The sequence below is a fragment of the Myodes glareolus genome, chromosome 10 (genome assembly GCF_982192425.1).
Source record: "Myodes glareolus chromosome 10, mMyoGla1.1, whole genome shotgun sequence".
In the NCBI taxonomy this organism is placed as follows: domain Eukaryota; kingdom Metazoa; phylum Chordata; class Mammalia; order Rodentia; family Cricetidae; genus Myodes; species Myodes glareolus.
This window is the reverse complement of record NC_142035.1, coordinates 57,292,891-57,306,258: the sequence shown is the minus strand read 5'-3', so window position 1 is coordinate 57,306,258 and position 13,368 is coordinate 57,292,891. Positions and strand designations below refer to the sequence as shown.

The following is a 13,368-nucleotide window of genomic DNA, read 5'->3' as shown; positions in this document are numbered from 1 at the left end:
TAAGAAGAAAAAAATCTCCACAAAAACAAAATAATCAGTCAAGTGTGGTGGCACATATGTTTAATTCCAGCACTCGGAGGCAGAGACAGGAGGATTTCTGTGAACTTGAGGCCAGTCATCAAGTTTGAGGACAGCCAGGACTATACAAAGAGACCCCACACCTTCATCTGTTCTCTGCTGCCATGTCGCCTCCTGGTTTCCTAGAGGATCTTTGTTGCTAGCTAAGAACATAATCAAATAACCCAGGATGAGCTATTTCAGATCTTTAGACTAACCCCATCTGCAAAGACTCCTTTTTCAAATAAAGTCACATAAAGGTCTTAGAGAGTTAGGAAAAAGATAGATAATTTGGGGTACATGGATTCTCTCTCAAAGCAAACCTTCATCTTCACCAGTTTCTACCATCTATTCCTTCTCATATTTCCATCACATCCACACACTCTTACTAACCTGTCATCCATGTTGCTATTACTTTACCTTACTGATTCAGGGAATAGGTTTTGTCTCCTACAAAACAAAATAAAAAAAAGAAATTAAAATTAGAAAAAAAAGCTACAACTCAGAAAAAGTATAATAAAGAAAACAATTCAGATCTATAAAGAAAGAAAACTAATGACAGGGAGTAGAGAAACCCCCATAGCATATAAAGAAAAACAAGAACAGGGACTTCTTAATTCTAGGCAAAACTGTTGTCATAGGGGCCAAAGGAAAGAAACAGGAAACAAGTTGAGAAATAGCACGGGTTTGAACACATAGCTGACCTCAGAATAATCTGTCGCTTGAATATGTCAGCTTTATACTGAATCTCCAGGTGGGTCATCTCCTCATTCAGCTCATTTCTGATATTCTGAAAGTTAGTAACTGCCCCAAAGGGCCATTAGGAGTTAGAAGATGGTGGTGACCAGACAAAGAAGCCTGCTTAAGTGGGAGAAACAAAGTGAAATAACCATTCCAACAGCTAGACTTCCTTGACACACTGAGTTCTCTCCCAGTAGTCCACCAATCCCAGTTAGCCAGTTTTTCCACCATCCCTTGTGCAAAGTTGTACCTTCTCTGGACTTACCCATCATGGCTACTATGATATTTCGAAAGATAATGGAGCCAAGCAACAACCAAAGGATCACATAGATGCTGCTAAAGACACGGCTAGCTTCTGGCACCTTCCAGACATCCTGAAGGACTGCATACCAATGATCCAAGGTGAAGAGGATGAACACTGTCACCAGGGAATTTAGTAGGTCCCTAAAGAAGCAGCGAGTGAATATACAGAAGCATAGATCTAAACCTTTCAGAAACTGGCTTTTGTTTTGAGTCTCACTATGTCCAAGGCTAACTTTGACTTCACAGAGTTGACCTCCTGCCTCTGTGCCTGGTCTCATTATTCTTAAAGCTACATAAGGGCATTTACTTGTAATATGCTCTGATTTTGGCTCCTTTTCTATCATTATCGATATTTTATAGCTAACCATTTTTCAGTCCAAAATCACTTTTATTATGTCCAACAGCCTATAAATATCTCTCAATATTCTATTAGTTCTGGGACTGCTGCTTTCTCAATAAATACATATTAACTAAATTCTTGTGTGTGTGTGTTTAATTATCTATTTATTTATGTTATATGCATTGGTGTTTTGCCTGTATGTATGTCTGTGTGAGAGTGTCAGACCCCCCTCAAACTGGAGTTACAGACAGCTGTGAGCTGCCATGTAGGTGCTGGGAACTGAAACTAGGTCCTCTATAAAAGTAGTCAGTGTTCTTAACTACTGAGCCATCTCTCCAATCCCTTGTTTTATTTTTATTTTAATTTTTTTTGAGATAGGATTTCTCTGTGTAACAGCCCAGGCTGTCCTGGAACTCACTCTGTAGACCAGGCTGGCCATGAACTCACAGAGATCCACCTGCCTCTGCCTCCCAAGTGCTGGGATTAAAGCCACCCTGGCTCCTGACTAAATTCTTTAAATTTTCTTTTTTGTTTCTTTGATATATATATATATATATATATATATATATATATATATATATCAAAGGGATTAAAGGCATGTGCCACCATGCCTAGCAAATTTTTTGCATTATCGCACACACACACACACACACACACACAAACATGCCACTGCCCAGACATGGAGCTCAGAGGCTGTCTTTCAAGAGTTGGTTCTTTGCTTCTAACATGTAGATTTCAGGATTGATCAGGTTATCTGACTTGGTGGCAAGCACTCTTATCCACTGAGCCATCTTGCTAGCCCTGACTGAACTCTTAAAAGACAAATAAATCACCAACTAAAACCTTGTTTCTAAGCTAATGTTCTACAAGTCTATGAACTTATTTATTTGTATATGAACATTTGCCTGTATGTATGTGTATGTACAACATGTATGCTTGGTGCCTGAGATGGCTGGAGGAGGGGGACAGATTCCCTAAACTAGAGTTACAGGTGCTCATGAGCCACTATATGAATGCTGGGAATCAAATGTAGGTCTTCTGCAAGAGCAGTCAATGCTCTTAACTGTTGAACCATCTCTCTAGGTCCTCTCTTTTTTTTCTTTTTTTTGTTATTCTGAGTATAAGTGTTTTGCCTGATTTTGTGTCCATGAATTGCATGCATGCCAAAAGAGAGAGTTCAATCTCCTGGAAATGGAGTTAGAGATAGTTGTAAGCTACCATGTGGGTGCTGGGGATTTGCTTCAGTCCTCTGGAAGAGCAGCCAGTGCTCTTAACCACTGAGTCATCTCTCTGACCCCTTACTTCATATAATTTTTAGATATCATTTTTATATAATATAAGAAATTTAGCAAACGTTTCTATCTAACATTGTATCTGTACTTGTTTCAGAACAGTATCAACTGTTAGATAAATAAATGGATGGCCATCCCATATAATGAATGATAATACATACAAATAACATTTAAAATATAAATTGACACAATTATAAATGAATTATTTGGGGATTAAGGACTAAAGCTACTTCATAAAACATTTATTTAACATGATAAAGTGCTGAGTTTTTCTTTTTCCTGAAATCTGTTGTCTATAAAAAAACAAACTATCTAAAATTTTCTTCTTTCCTATTTATTTCTCATGTTTGCTTTTAGTTTACTTTTTCCGTAACAAAGTCTCATTGTGTAGCCCTGGGTCTAGAACTCACTGTATCAACCCAGGTGGCCTAGAACTGGAAGTAATCCTCCTGCCTCAGCTGTCAAGGGCTAAGAGTACAGGAATGAATCACTTCGCCCTGCTCTGAATCTTTACAAAAGTATGTGTTGAGTCTAGAGTTGACAGCCAGGCATGGTGGCCAGGCTTATCAACATAGTGAGCTTCAGGACAGCCTGACCTACACAGTGAGAAAAAAACAAAAGAGCTGAAGCCAAGTGTTTTGGTGCCTGCCTTTATTTCTAGTACTCAGAAAGTGCACAGGTAGGTAGATCTTTATGAATTCCAGGTCAGTCAGAGGTAAACAGTGAAACCCTATCTTCCCCCCCAATGTGGGATTAAAGACCCAGCCCAGAACATCCAATGAGACCCTGTCTTATGAAAAACAAATAAGAGTTTAGAGGTGTAATCATGGTGTATAGCTGTCATCCCAGTACTTGGAAAGTGAAATCAGGAAGAGCAGGAGTTCAGGGTCCTCTTTTATTACATAGCCCATTCAAGACCTTGCCTGTTTTGGAATACTTGTTTAACTATGTAATGATGTGTTGCATTTGTTTAACTATGTTAAGATGGATTGCATTTGTTTATGTTGCAGAATATTTGTTTAACTATGCAAAATGTATTGCATTTGTTTAATTATGTAAAGATGTGTTGCTGTTTTATCTTGCCTGCCTAAGGCACCTGATTGGTCTAATAAAAACCTAAACAGCCAATAGCAAGGGAGGAGGTATAGGTGGAACTTCTGGGCAGGGAGAGTAAGTAGGAGGGGGAATTTAAGCTTGGAGAAGAAAAAGAGAAGAAAGAAAAAGAGATGCCAGAGAGAAGGGCTGGCCAGAAAGAGAGGAAGCAGGAAAGTAGGACATCAGAATGAAAGAAAGGTAAAAAGCCCTGAGGCAAAAATGTAGATGAATAGAAACAGGTAAAGTTAAAAGAGCTAGTGGGACAAGCCTAAGGTAAGACCAAGCATTCATAATTAATAATAAGTCTCTGAGTCTTTATTTGGGAGCTGGTTGGTGGCCCAAAGAAAATTCCAACTCCACTTGCCTCAAAAACAAAACAAACAAAAATTGTCTAAGAAAGACCTAATTATATAGTAATCCCAATATTTGGGATGCAGAGGCAGGAGACTTGCCAAGGCCAGCCTGGGTTATAAAGGAGAATGCTGTCTCAAAATAAAACAGAACAAAACCACCTCTGAGATGTTGCTGAAACTAGACTCTAGTTGGGAGTATTAATAAACACTTGAAAAAGGTCTAAGGGCAGCCTAAGCTATATAGTTCCAGGTCAGTCTGATCAATTTAGCAAGAACACATCTTAAAAAAAAAAAGAAAATAAATACATGCTAGGGAGATAGCTCAGCGATAGAGCACTTGTCTAGCACGCATGGAATCCTATGTTCAAGTTCTACTAAAACAAGAAAAAGAAAAGAAAGAGTAAAAATAATGGATCCCAAGTCAATAATTTTAAATGGACTTTCATCTTGCAAGGAATGTTTTTGATATAAATCTCTTTTTTAAAAAATTTTCTTTTCATAAAATTTATTATTATTGCTACATATATGGCAGGAAAAATTTAAGAGCCAGGGGAACACGAAGTCTGCTTTGAGAGTGCATCTCCTAGAAATGACAGGGAAGCTACAACCAGAATATCTCATCAATATGGCTGTCTAGGCAAGACCTGAACCAAAAGATGCTAATGTGGAAGGTGGAAATCTCAAGAGATCCTACCCTTAGACAAGGAACTAAGGGAACTGACTGATGACTGCTGAGAGGGGGATCAGTCTCCTGTGGTTGATCACCTAATCAGTTTATCTCGTACAAAGTGATCGGCCCTGAGATCATAAACACTCAGCAGATTATTTACATATTACATATTTATGCCATATGTGTAGCAATAATAATAAAAAGAGACTGTTGATTTGAGAAAGAGTGGAGAGGCAAGAGAGGGGTTAGGGAGGGGGACATGGGAAAGGTTAGTGAGGGAAAGGGAAAGGGATACAATTATATTTTAATTAAAGATTTCAAAAAACTTAAAAACACAAACAAACCAGAACTGGTTGTCCTAGACCCAGTATCAGAGCTAGCTCTACTTACTATGCCTCCCTTTCTCCTCTTTGTATTCTGTCCCACCCTCTTACCACAGAGTCTAGTTTCTGTATTTCTGTGCTTTGTATGAGCATCTCAGTATCATACAAACCTCTCCCCTCATGAAGACTGCCCTTAGCCATGCTTACGAGAAGAACATGTTGTATTCCAGGTTCTCAATAGTGGAGCGGGAATAGTCTTGGAAGAAGTAGACACCGGTCACAGCAAAAATGTAGAAGAAGATGAGGAGGAGCATCAAGAGGAACGTCATGCTCTGCAGAGTCACATCCGGGTGGGTAAGGCAAGGCGGATGCTCACCAGCGGCCCAGTCAAGCACACCAAGTAAATCCCAGCAAACTCAGAGCAAGCGTAACTCTAACCCACAACAGTTTACTTTTTTTTTTAAGTTCTGTACATCAACTTGTTTAAATATAAAAGAAATGGGATGACATTAGTACTTAGCTCTTGAGTTGTTACAGAACATAAAGAAGATAACCCACATAAATATTTAGAGCGTAGTGCTCAGTAACTAGCAGACGTTATTTTAGGGGCTGATGCTCCTGAGAACATACAAATGTTCTCATACAAGACATTTCATAGAACCTTTCATGATCTTCTTTGACCATATTAAATATTAAACCCATGCTTTCTACCTTGTCCCCCATTCTACTTTAGGTTAATCAGTTTAAGTCACCTTCAGGGCCCTGGCCAGAGCCAATATAATAACTTTCATTTGACGGAGTCGAGCAAACAGTTTGAGAGACCTCAGCACCCGGGAGATCCTCAGCAGCTGGAGCCACACGGAATTCCCCGAGACTCCCATCAACACCACAAACTCAGGAAGCAGAGACTGTGAGAGATGCAGGCAATAAGTAAGGATCCCCAAAGAACCCAGGCACAGCTGCCCCTGTTAATCCTGTCTTCTTCATAGTTTTTTGGGTCTTACTTTGAATCTGGGAACTGTTTGCTATTTAGTCTTTTTATATTAATCTATTTAAGCTCTAAACTTCAACTTGTTTACATATTTAAAAATAGGATAAAATTAGTGCTTTATTTCTTGAGTTGTTACAGAACATGAAGAAGATAACCCACATAAAATACTTAAAATAGTGGCTGTCACTTAGTGCTCAGTAAGTAGCAGATGTCATATTAGGGGTTGATACTCTTAATGACAACAATTTCTGCAATTACTTTTAGCTTTAAGGGGAAAAAATCAAAGCAGCAAATTTGATAAATCTTTATATATTCCTTCCTGGATGGTTGAGCTAATTTAATTTACCAAGGCATATAGCTGGTCCCATTAACTAATCCTAAGGATATTTATCCTTACCAACATGGTAACAACAAAGTCAAAGACATTCCAGGCATTATTCCAGTAGAGAGTAAAGCCGAACAGCCACATTAGAAGAATCTCTAAAATGAAACTAAACAAGATAAACCAATCTGCCACCTCCAAAGTCAATCTCAATGGCCACAGTTTAGTGTTTGTGGATTCCATCAATTCTGTAAGGCAGAGCAAGAGAGAAATAAAAATTAAATGAGAATATTGAAGGATGATCACTATAAACCAGAGTTGTGACCACTACTATTCCATTTCTCTTGAATTTCTCTGTCTTTCATAAATTTGTTTAAATCTATGAGTATTTTGCCTGCATGTATGTATGTGGACACATATATGTATATGTATCACATGCGTGCCTTCTACCTGAAGTCAGAGGAGGGTGTCAGATCCCCTAGAACTGGAGTTACAGACTGTTGTAAGCCCTTATGTTGATGTTAGACTTGGACCTGGATCATCTGCAAGAGTAACAAGTGCTCTTGCTTCAGCCTGTGTAATACAGGGCAGAACTACCCATAAAACAACAGCTATACTTCACTTCTTGTTGCTGGTATAAGTAACAGTTGCAGGCCACTTACAACCCATTCTACAGTCATACAGCCCCTACAGAATCTCCCTCTTTACTACACCCCCACCATATGCTGTACAGTTAAGTCTGTCCTAAAGTTTATAGGAAAGCAATGGGTCTTATAAACAGAGTGAAAATATAGAAATATGAGATTAAATCTTTTAAAAAATTAAACTTCTGAATAATTTCAAAGATTCCTTTTACAATTTATGTGTCCTAAGATGATTTTTATTTCTTAGTAGCCATGACACATGTTCCTACACACACACACACACACAATTAAACAAACAAACATACAATAAATTCTGGTTCCAGAAGCAGGGAATTACAGTATTAGAAGGCACTAAGGACCACATTTAAGTCTCACAACATGTGTGTGTGTGTGAGTGTATGTATGCACGTGTGTATGTGCGTGTTTGTGTCATGATATTTTGTGTTTTAATAAATAAAGTTTGCTCGAAGATCAGAATGCAGAGCTAAGCCACTAGAGGCCAGGAAGTGGTGGCGCACACCTTTAATCTCAGGACTTGAGAGACAGAGGCAGATGGATTTCTGTCAGCTCAGTGCCACCCTTGGCTACATGAAATTGATTCAGTCAGAGCTCACACAAAGGTGATCCTAGGATTTGGGATCCTATGCCTTTAATCTCAGCACTAGGGAGGTGGAGACAGAGTGCTATGGCTGGGCAGAAAGAGGAATACAAGGTGGGAGGAGGAAGGAGCTCATTGTAGTCTGAGCAAGCCGTTTAAGGCAGCAGTCTGAAGCAGTCAGAAGATGCAGTCAGAGGAGGCAGTTTGAGGATTTGGTAGAGGTAAAAGATCTCTCTACTGGCTGGCTACACTGCTTCTCCGATCTCTTAGCTTTTGCCCCCCTAATATCTGACTCTAGGTTTTTATTATTAAGAACAATTAGAATTTATGCTACATGTTTGTGTGTGCAGAAGAAAGTGTAGGATTCCCTAGAGCTGGAGTCATAGACAGTTGTGAGTGTGTTAACCAGTAAACTGTCTCTCTGGTCCCAAATTACTTCGTTGTTCTTTATGGAAGTCCTGTCTGTGAAAGCAAAACTGAATAAACATTATTGCTAAAAGAATTAAAGAAAAATCAGAAAAATAAACAGCAGAAATTGTTTAAGTGAGACAGAACGTGAGGGGTGACCACTGCCAATGCTGCATCAACAGCATGCACTGTCTGAAGATGAAAATACAACTATTCTTTCACTCTACCACTTGGGAGACTGAGGCAGGAGGATCAAAAGTTCAAAGGCAGCTCAGATTACACAGTTAAACTAAGGCCATCCAAGACTTCAGTGAGACCCTGGAACAAAATAAGCCAAGTGTTGTGGGGCACTCCTCTGGTGGGCAGCCTAGTTTACATAAAAAACAAACTCAAACTTAGTGTGGAACACCTGTATCCAGCTAGTACTTGGGAGGTTGAAAAAGAATTGAAACTGAGGACAACTGTGGCTACATAGGAAGTTCTGGGCCAGCCCGGCTATAGTAAGACCCATCTCTATACACTAGCAAGTCTTGGCACTTAAGAACTCTTATTGCTCTTGCAGAGGAACTGGATTTGGATTCCAGCACCAACAAACTAACCAGTGAACAATTCAGCTTGCCTTAGCAAGGCAAAGAACCTTAATGTAACAGAACTAGTTCCAGTACAATACAGTCTTTCTCTGGAGTAGAAGCAGGAATTTAAACAGATAGGCCAGGCAAAGTATACAGTTCCATAAGATAAGGCAGTTTGGATACAGGCAGCATCTATTGCTACAACATAAATCAGTCACTTCATAGAATACCAGTTAAGTTCACACTGTTTGTAAGGAAAATCCAACGTTATAGAGCAGAATAGCACACTGTTATTTGTATAAATATTTAACCAAAATCAATTGCTGGTGTTGGGGAAAAAAAAACACAACTTGTGATTCATGAGTTCAAATAGTGCTTACAATTGAAACAAGCATGTTTTGCTTTTATTTTGTTCTGTTTGAAGTGCCAGGGACCAATCTCAGGGGTTTGCACATGCTAGACAAGCACTCCACCCTCTGGCTAAACTACAAGCCCTAAACATTTGGCTTTAAACAAGTAAGATTACAAGGGCCTGGAGATGTGGCTAGGCAGTAAGAGCACTGGCAGAGTACCCTATTCCCAGCAACCATTCAGAGGACCACATCTGTAACTAGGAGACCCAATGCCCTCTTCTGGCATCTGTAGGCACAGCATGTACGCACATGTAAAACCACCTACACATATAAATAAAATAAAAAATAAATATGTAAAATAGATTGTCACAAAATAATTGATTTGGTCAAGTTACACAATATGACAATATGAAAGTAATAAAATATGATAATATGAGAAAATGATAATACAACAATGGTAAAATCCTCAAAAATTAAGGGATACCATATGAAAACAGAATAATAAATACTTATGGGGACTTTGATTTGGTTTGTGGTTTTGTTGATTTGGTTTGGTTTGGTTTCGAGACAGGGTTTCTCTGTGTAGCCTTGGCTGTCCTGGAACTCACTCTGTAGACCAGGCTGGCCTCAGCCTTGATTGTCCTAGAACTGACTCTGTAGACCAGCTAGCCTTGAACTCACAGAGATCTGCCTGCCTTTACCTCGCAAGTGCTGGGATTAAAGGCGTGTGCCACCACCATCAAGAATTACTACTGTTCTTTCATTCTAAGCAGCTTTTATGAACTTTATCTTTTGAGAGAGTTACTGCACAGTGCAGGTTAGCCTTCAACTTATAACGCTGCCTCAATTTTCGAAGTGCTGGATGAAAGGCATTCACCACCACTCCTGATCTGTGCAATCTGCCTGAGTTAACAATTAAATGAGAAGCCCTTCTGTTTTTTAATACATTTCATATAATATGTAAACGGTATTTTAGAGCTCCCTTTCTCTTAGCTAGGCATAGTGGTGCACACCTATAATCTCAGATGGAAAGTACAAGTAGGAGGTCAGGTTCAAGGTCATCCTTGAGGCTAGTGTAGGTTACACAAGACTCTGTCTCAAAAAGTAAATGAATAAGTAAATCTGTCCCCATTACAATGAGCCTGAAAATGATACCTGAAAATATGAAACGGTCAGGTTGGAAGAGAACAACCTTTTTTCATAAGCACCAGTTCTCACCTATTTCGACCATCAGTACAATTGTATTCAGAAATATGAGGAAGATGATGAATTTTGAGAAGATAGGACCTGTTTGCTTTTAAGGAAACACACAGACGGAGCACATTCTCATTTATGCAGCTGAAATAATAAGGACAACAATATCAGACATGAGAATTTGAAGAAAATAGTTTGAGAGGGAAAATAAATCATTAACAGATGAGGGAAAGCCACAAAAGGAACAGGTGACACAAAAGGATACTCTCAATAACCCATCCAGCCCACAGGGAAAGAGGTGGTCTCTGGCTGCACCGCACACGAAGCCTGCTCAGCATTCGCTGGGAGTGTGTGATGTGGCCCATATGCCGGGGCTTTATGGAGAAGCGCACTAGCTGATGCTGGTCTCCTGACATGAGTTTCTTCTGGAGAGAAGGATCTATTACAAAAAAGTAATTGGGCAGGCCTGTTGTTCAGCTTGAATGCACCAGTACTGGGCAACACACAAGACTGCCTTCCCTCCCCAGCCTCCCCTCAAAGCAGAAAGGAGTATAGACAGGTCTACAGGCTGGGGGGCTGTGGACAGCAGGCAGAGTTGGGGAGAGGGGCACTGGTGAAATAATGGACCTTCTACAAGCAGCAGAAGCTCTGCCTTGTAAGCTGCTCTTTTCCAAAGCAACTAAGAATTCTATTAGTGTAAAGTGAAAATGTATAGTTTATGCCCCACACTGACTGTGCTTATGAAAGCAGCAGGTACAAACCTCAAGTCCCAGCTGGTTTAGGACCTGCTATGCAGGCTCTTTCCAATTCAGAGATCCACCTGCCTCTGCCTTCTAAGGATGTAAGGCCACCAAACCAGTTTAGAAACCTCCAAGTTTTAAGTACCTTTGGTGGAAACTTTTCAAATTCAGGGTCACCTGACTAGGATTCAGAGGAAAACATAGAGGTTTAAAGTCCTGAATTCATCAAGTTTAGTGTAGTTTCTCATCTCTAAAATTTTCCTTTTATTTGTACTTTTTAAAAAATTGTGTGTGTGTGTGTGTGTGTGTATACAACTGCAGTAGTACGTTGTCTTCTTGTACCATGTGGGTCCTAGGTATAGAATTCAGGTTTTCAGACATGGCAGCAAGTACATTTTACTCCCTGAGCCATCTCACTGTTCCCATTACTTGACATAAGAGTCTCAAATAACCCCTCTCATCCTCAAACTACTTGAATTCCTGGTGCCTCCTCCTCCAGAATGCTGGAATTGCAGGCAAGTATCACCCACACCTGTGTGTGTTTTATTTAAACATTTGTGTGTGTGTGTGTGTGTGTGGTCGAGCATACATGTGTATGCCAGAGGGCAACTTTTGGAACCAGTACTCTCCTTCCAGGTAGGTCCTGGGAATCAAATTCAGGTTATCAGTATGGTGGCAGGCAACTTTACTCACTAAGTTATCTCGCCAGCCCTATTTTGTTGTTGTTGTTTGGAACCAGGGTCTTGCTATGAAGAAACCCAGGCTAGTCACAAACTTGTGACCCCCGACTCAGTCATATACCACCATTCCTGGCTCCACCCTAACTTCTGAGGATGTGGGCAGGGATACTACACTTAGTGCAAGCGAACAGGCTGCTAACCAAGTATCTCCCGGAGAGTGTGCCTTGGCACAGCTTGGCTCAAGCCTTGCAAATGCTCTATGAGGGAGAAGGTGTCAATAAGATGAGAGCGAATAGCATCAGCTCTAGGCAGCGGGATGTGTCCTCGTTCCTGTGCCATGTCTGTGAAGAAAATAGAACCAAGGGTCAGAGGTTTGGAGTTTTCTTGTTGTTGCTTTTTCCCTTCCTTCCCACTTTCTTTGCCTTTCAGAGATTTAGGGAGTCCATTAAAGATACCATGAGCAGTTAAGTACAAACAGTTTGAAAGACTCAAAAATGGGGCGGTGGTGGCGCACGCCTTTAATCCCAGCACTCAGGATTTATTTAAATAAATAAATAGATAAATAAGAAATACATAATTACTAAGCGCTGTCAGAAAGTGAAAATTCGTGGATATTTAGTTGTCTGTGGAAATATCTATGATTTTTCTATCTTTTGCATAAACAAACAAAACATCAAAACCAAAGAACAAAAACTTTTTTAGTCTTTTTTTTTCTTTTTTTTTCCTTTTTTTTTCTAGACAGGGTTTCTCTGTAGCTTTGGAGCCTTTGCTGGAACTAGTTCTTGTAGACCAGGCTGGCCTCAGACTCACAGAGATCTGCCTGCCTGTGCCTCCCAAGTGCTGGGATTAAAGTCGTGTGCCACCATCGCCCGGTAAGCATTTCTTCTTAAAAAATTAATTGAAAGGGCTGGCTGTGGGGACACATACTTCTAATCTCAATCTCAAGAGGCTGGTGCATCTCAGTTGAGGCCAGCCTAATCTATACATAGCTAGTTCCAAGCCAGCCAGGGCCACATAGTGAGACTTTATTAAGAAAGAGTAAAAATTGAGCCTGAGCCTGGTGGTGCAGACTATCAACCATCAATCCTTGAGGTTGAGGCCAGAGGATAGGAAAGTTCTGGGCCTGCAAGGATTATTGAACATACAGCCAACATGGGAAATTTAGTGAGATCATGTCTCAAAATGTCAAAAGAGGACTAGGTAGGACTAAGACTATAATTCGGCAATGGATCACTTGTCCAGCATTGGGTAAGGTTCCCGGTTCAATCCTCGGATACCCACCCTCTCGAACAAACAACGGCAATCAGTGAAAAATTATCGGGCAGGAAGGCAGAAGGCCTAAGGCTGGACAAAGAATACAGACCTCACGTGGACCTGACAAAGCAGGATACGAGGTCGGGCAGCAGCAGGATGTAGTGTTCTACGCCCTATAATTGGACAAATCAACAGCCTGGCACTTGGAATACGTGTCGTATTGTGCAAAAGTGTGTGAGCGCCCCAACGCCCGGGAGGGAGGGAGCGGGGCGGCTCAAGCTCCCCTCCGAGACGCTTCTGAGCCTCACGTCAGTTCCAGAGCACTTCCGCCCACTCAGCCCTGACTTCACCCCTCCGCCTCCCGCGCCGGCGCCGCCCTGAGCTCCACTCCTCCTCAGCTGGCCGAGCTCAGGGCCGCCCCGGCTACGCGGAGCCCCC

General features: G+C 40.8%; 1 protein-coding gene across 3 annotated transcripts in view; it reads right to left on the bottom strand.

Moving 5' to 3' along the window:
• Nucleotides 1-13,274, bottom strand: part of Catsper2 (cation channel sperm associated 2) — a 17,700-nt gene extending 4,426 nt beyond the window's left edge. Inside the window, exons 1-10 of one of the 3 annotated variants that reach the window (XM_085696331.2) lie at nt 12,958-13,274; nt 11,877-12,017; nt 10,522-10,695; nt 10,281-10,349; nt 6,563-6,735; nt 5,927-6,082; nt 5,382-5,506; nt 1,064-1,242; nt 762-861; nt 478-507 (exon numbers count right to left, since the gene is read on the bottom strand). In XM_085696331.2, the coding sequence (XP_085552457.2) occupies nt 478-507; nt 762-861; nt 1,064-1,242; nt 5,382-5,506; nt 5,927-6,082; nt 6,563-6,735; nt 10,281-10,349; nt 10,522-10,695; nt 11,877-12,015 (1,145 nt within the window). In that variant the 5' untranslated portion in view covers nt 12,016-12,017; nt 12,958-13,274. The remainder of the gene's footprint in view (nt 1-477; nt 508-761; nt 862-1,063; nt 1,243-5,381; nt 5,507-5,926; nt 6,083-6,562; nt 6,736-10,280; nt 10,350-10,521; nt 10,696-11,876; nt 12,018-12,957) is intronic. The other 2 variants (XM_085696330.2, XM_085696333.2) reach the window with 2 other exon arrangements.
• Between the last annotated feature and the right edge of the window lie 94 nt (nt 13,275-13,368).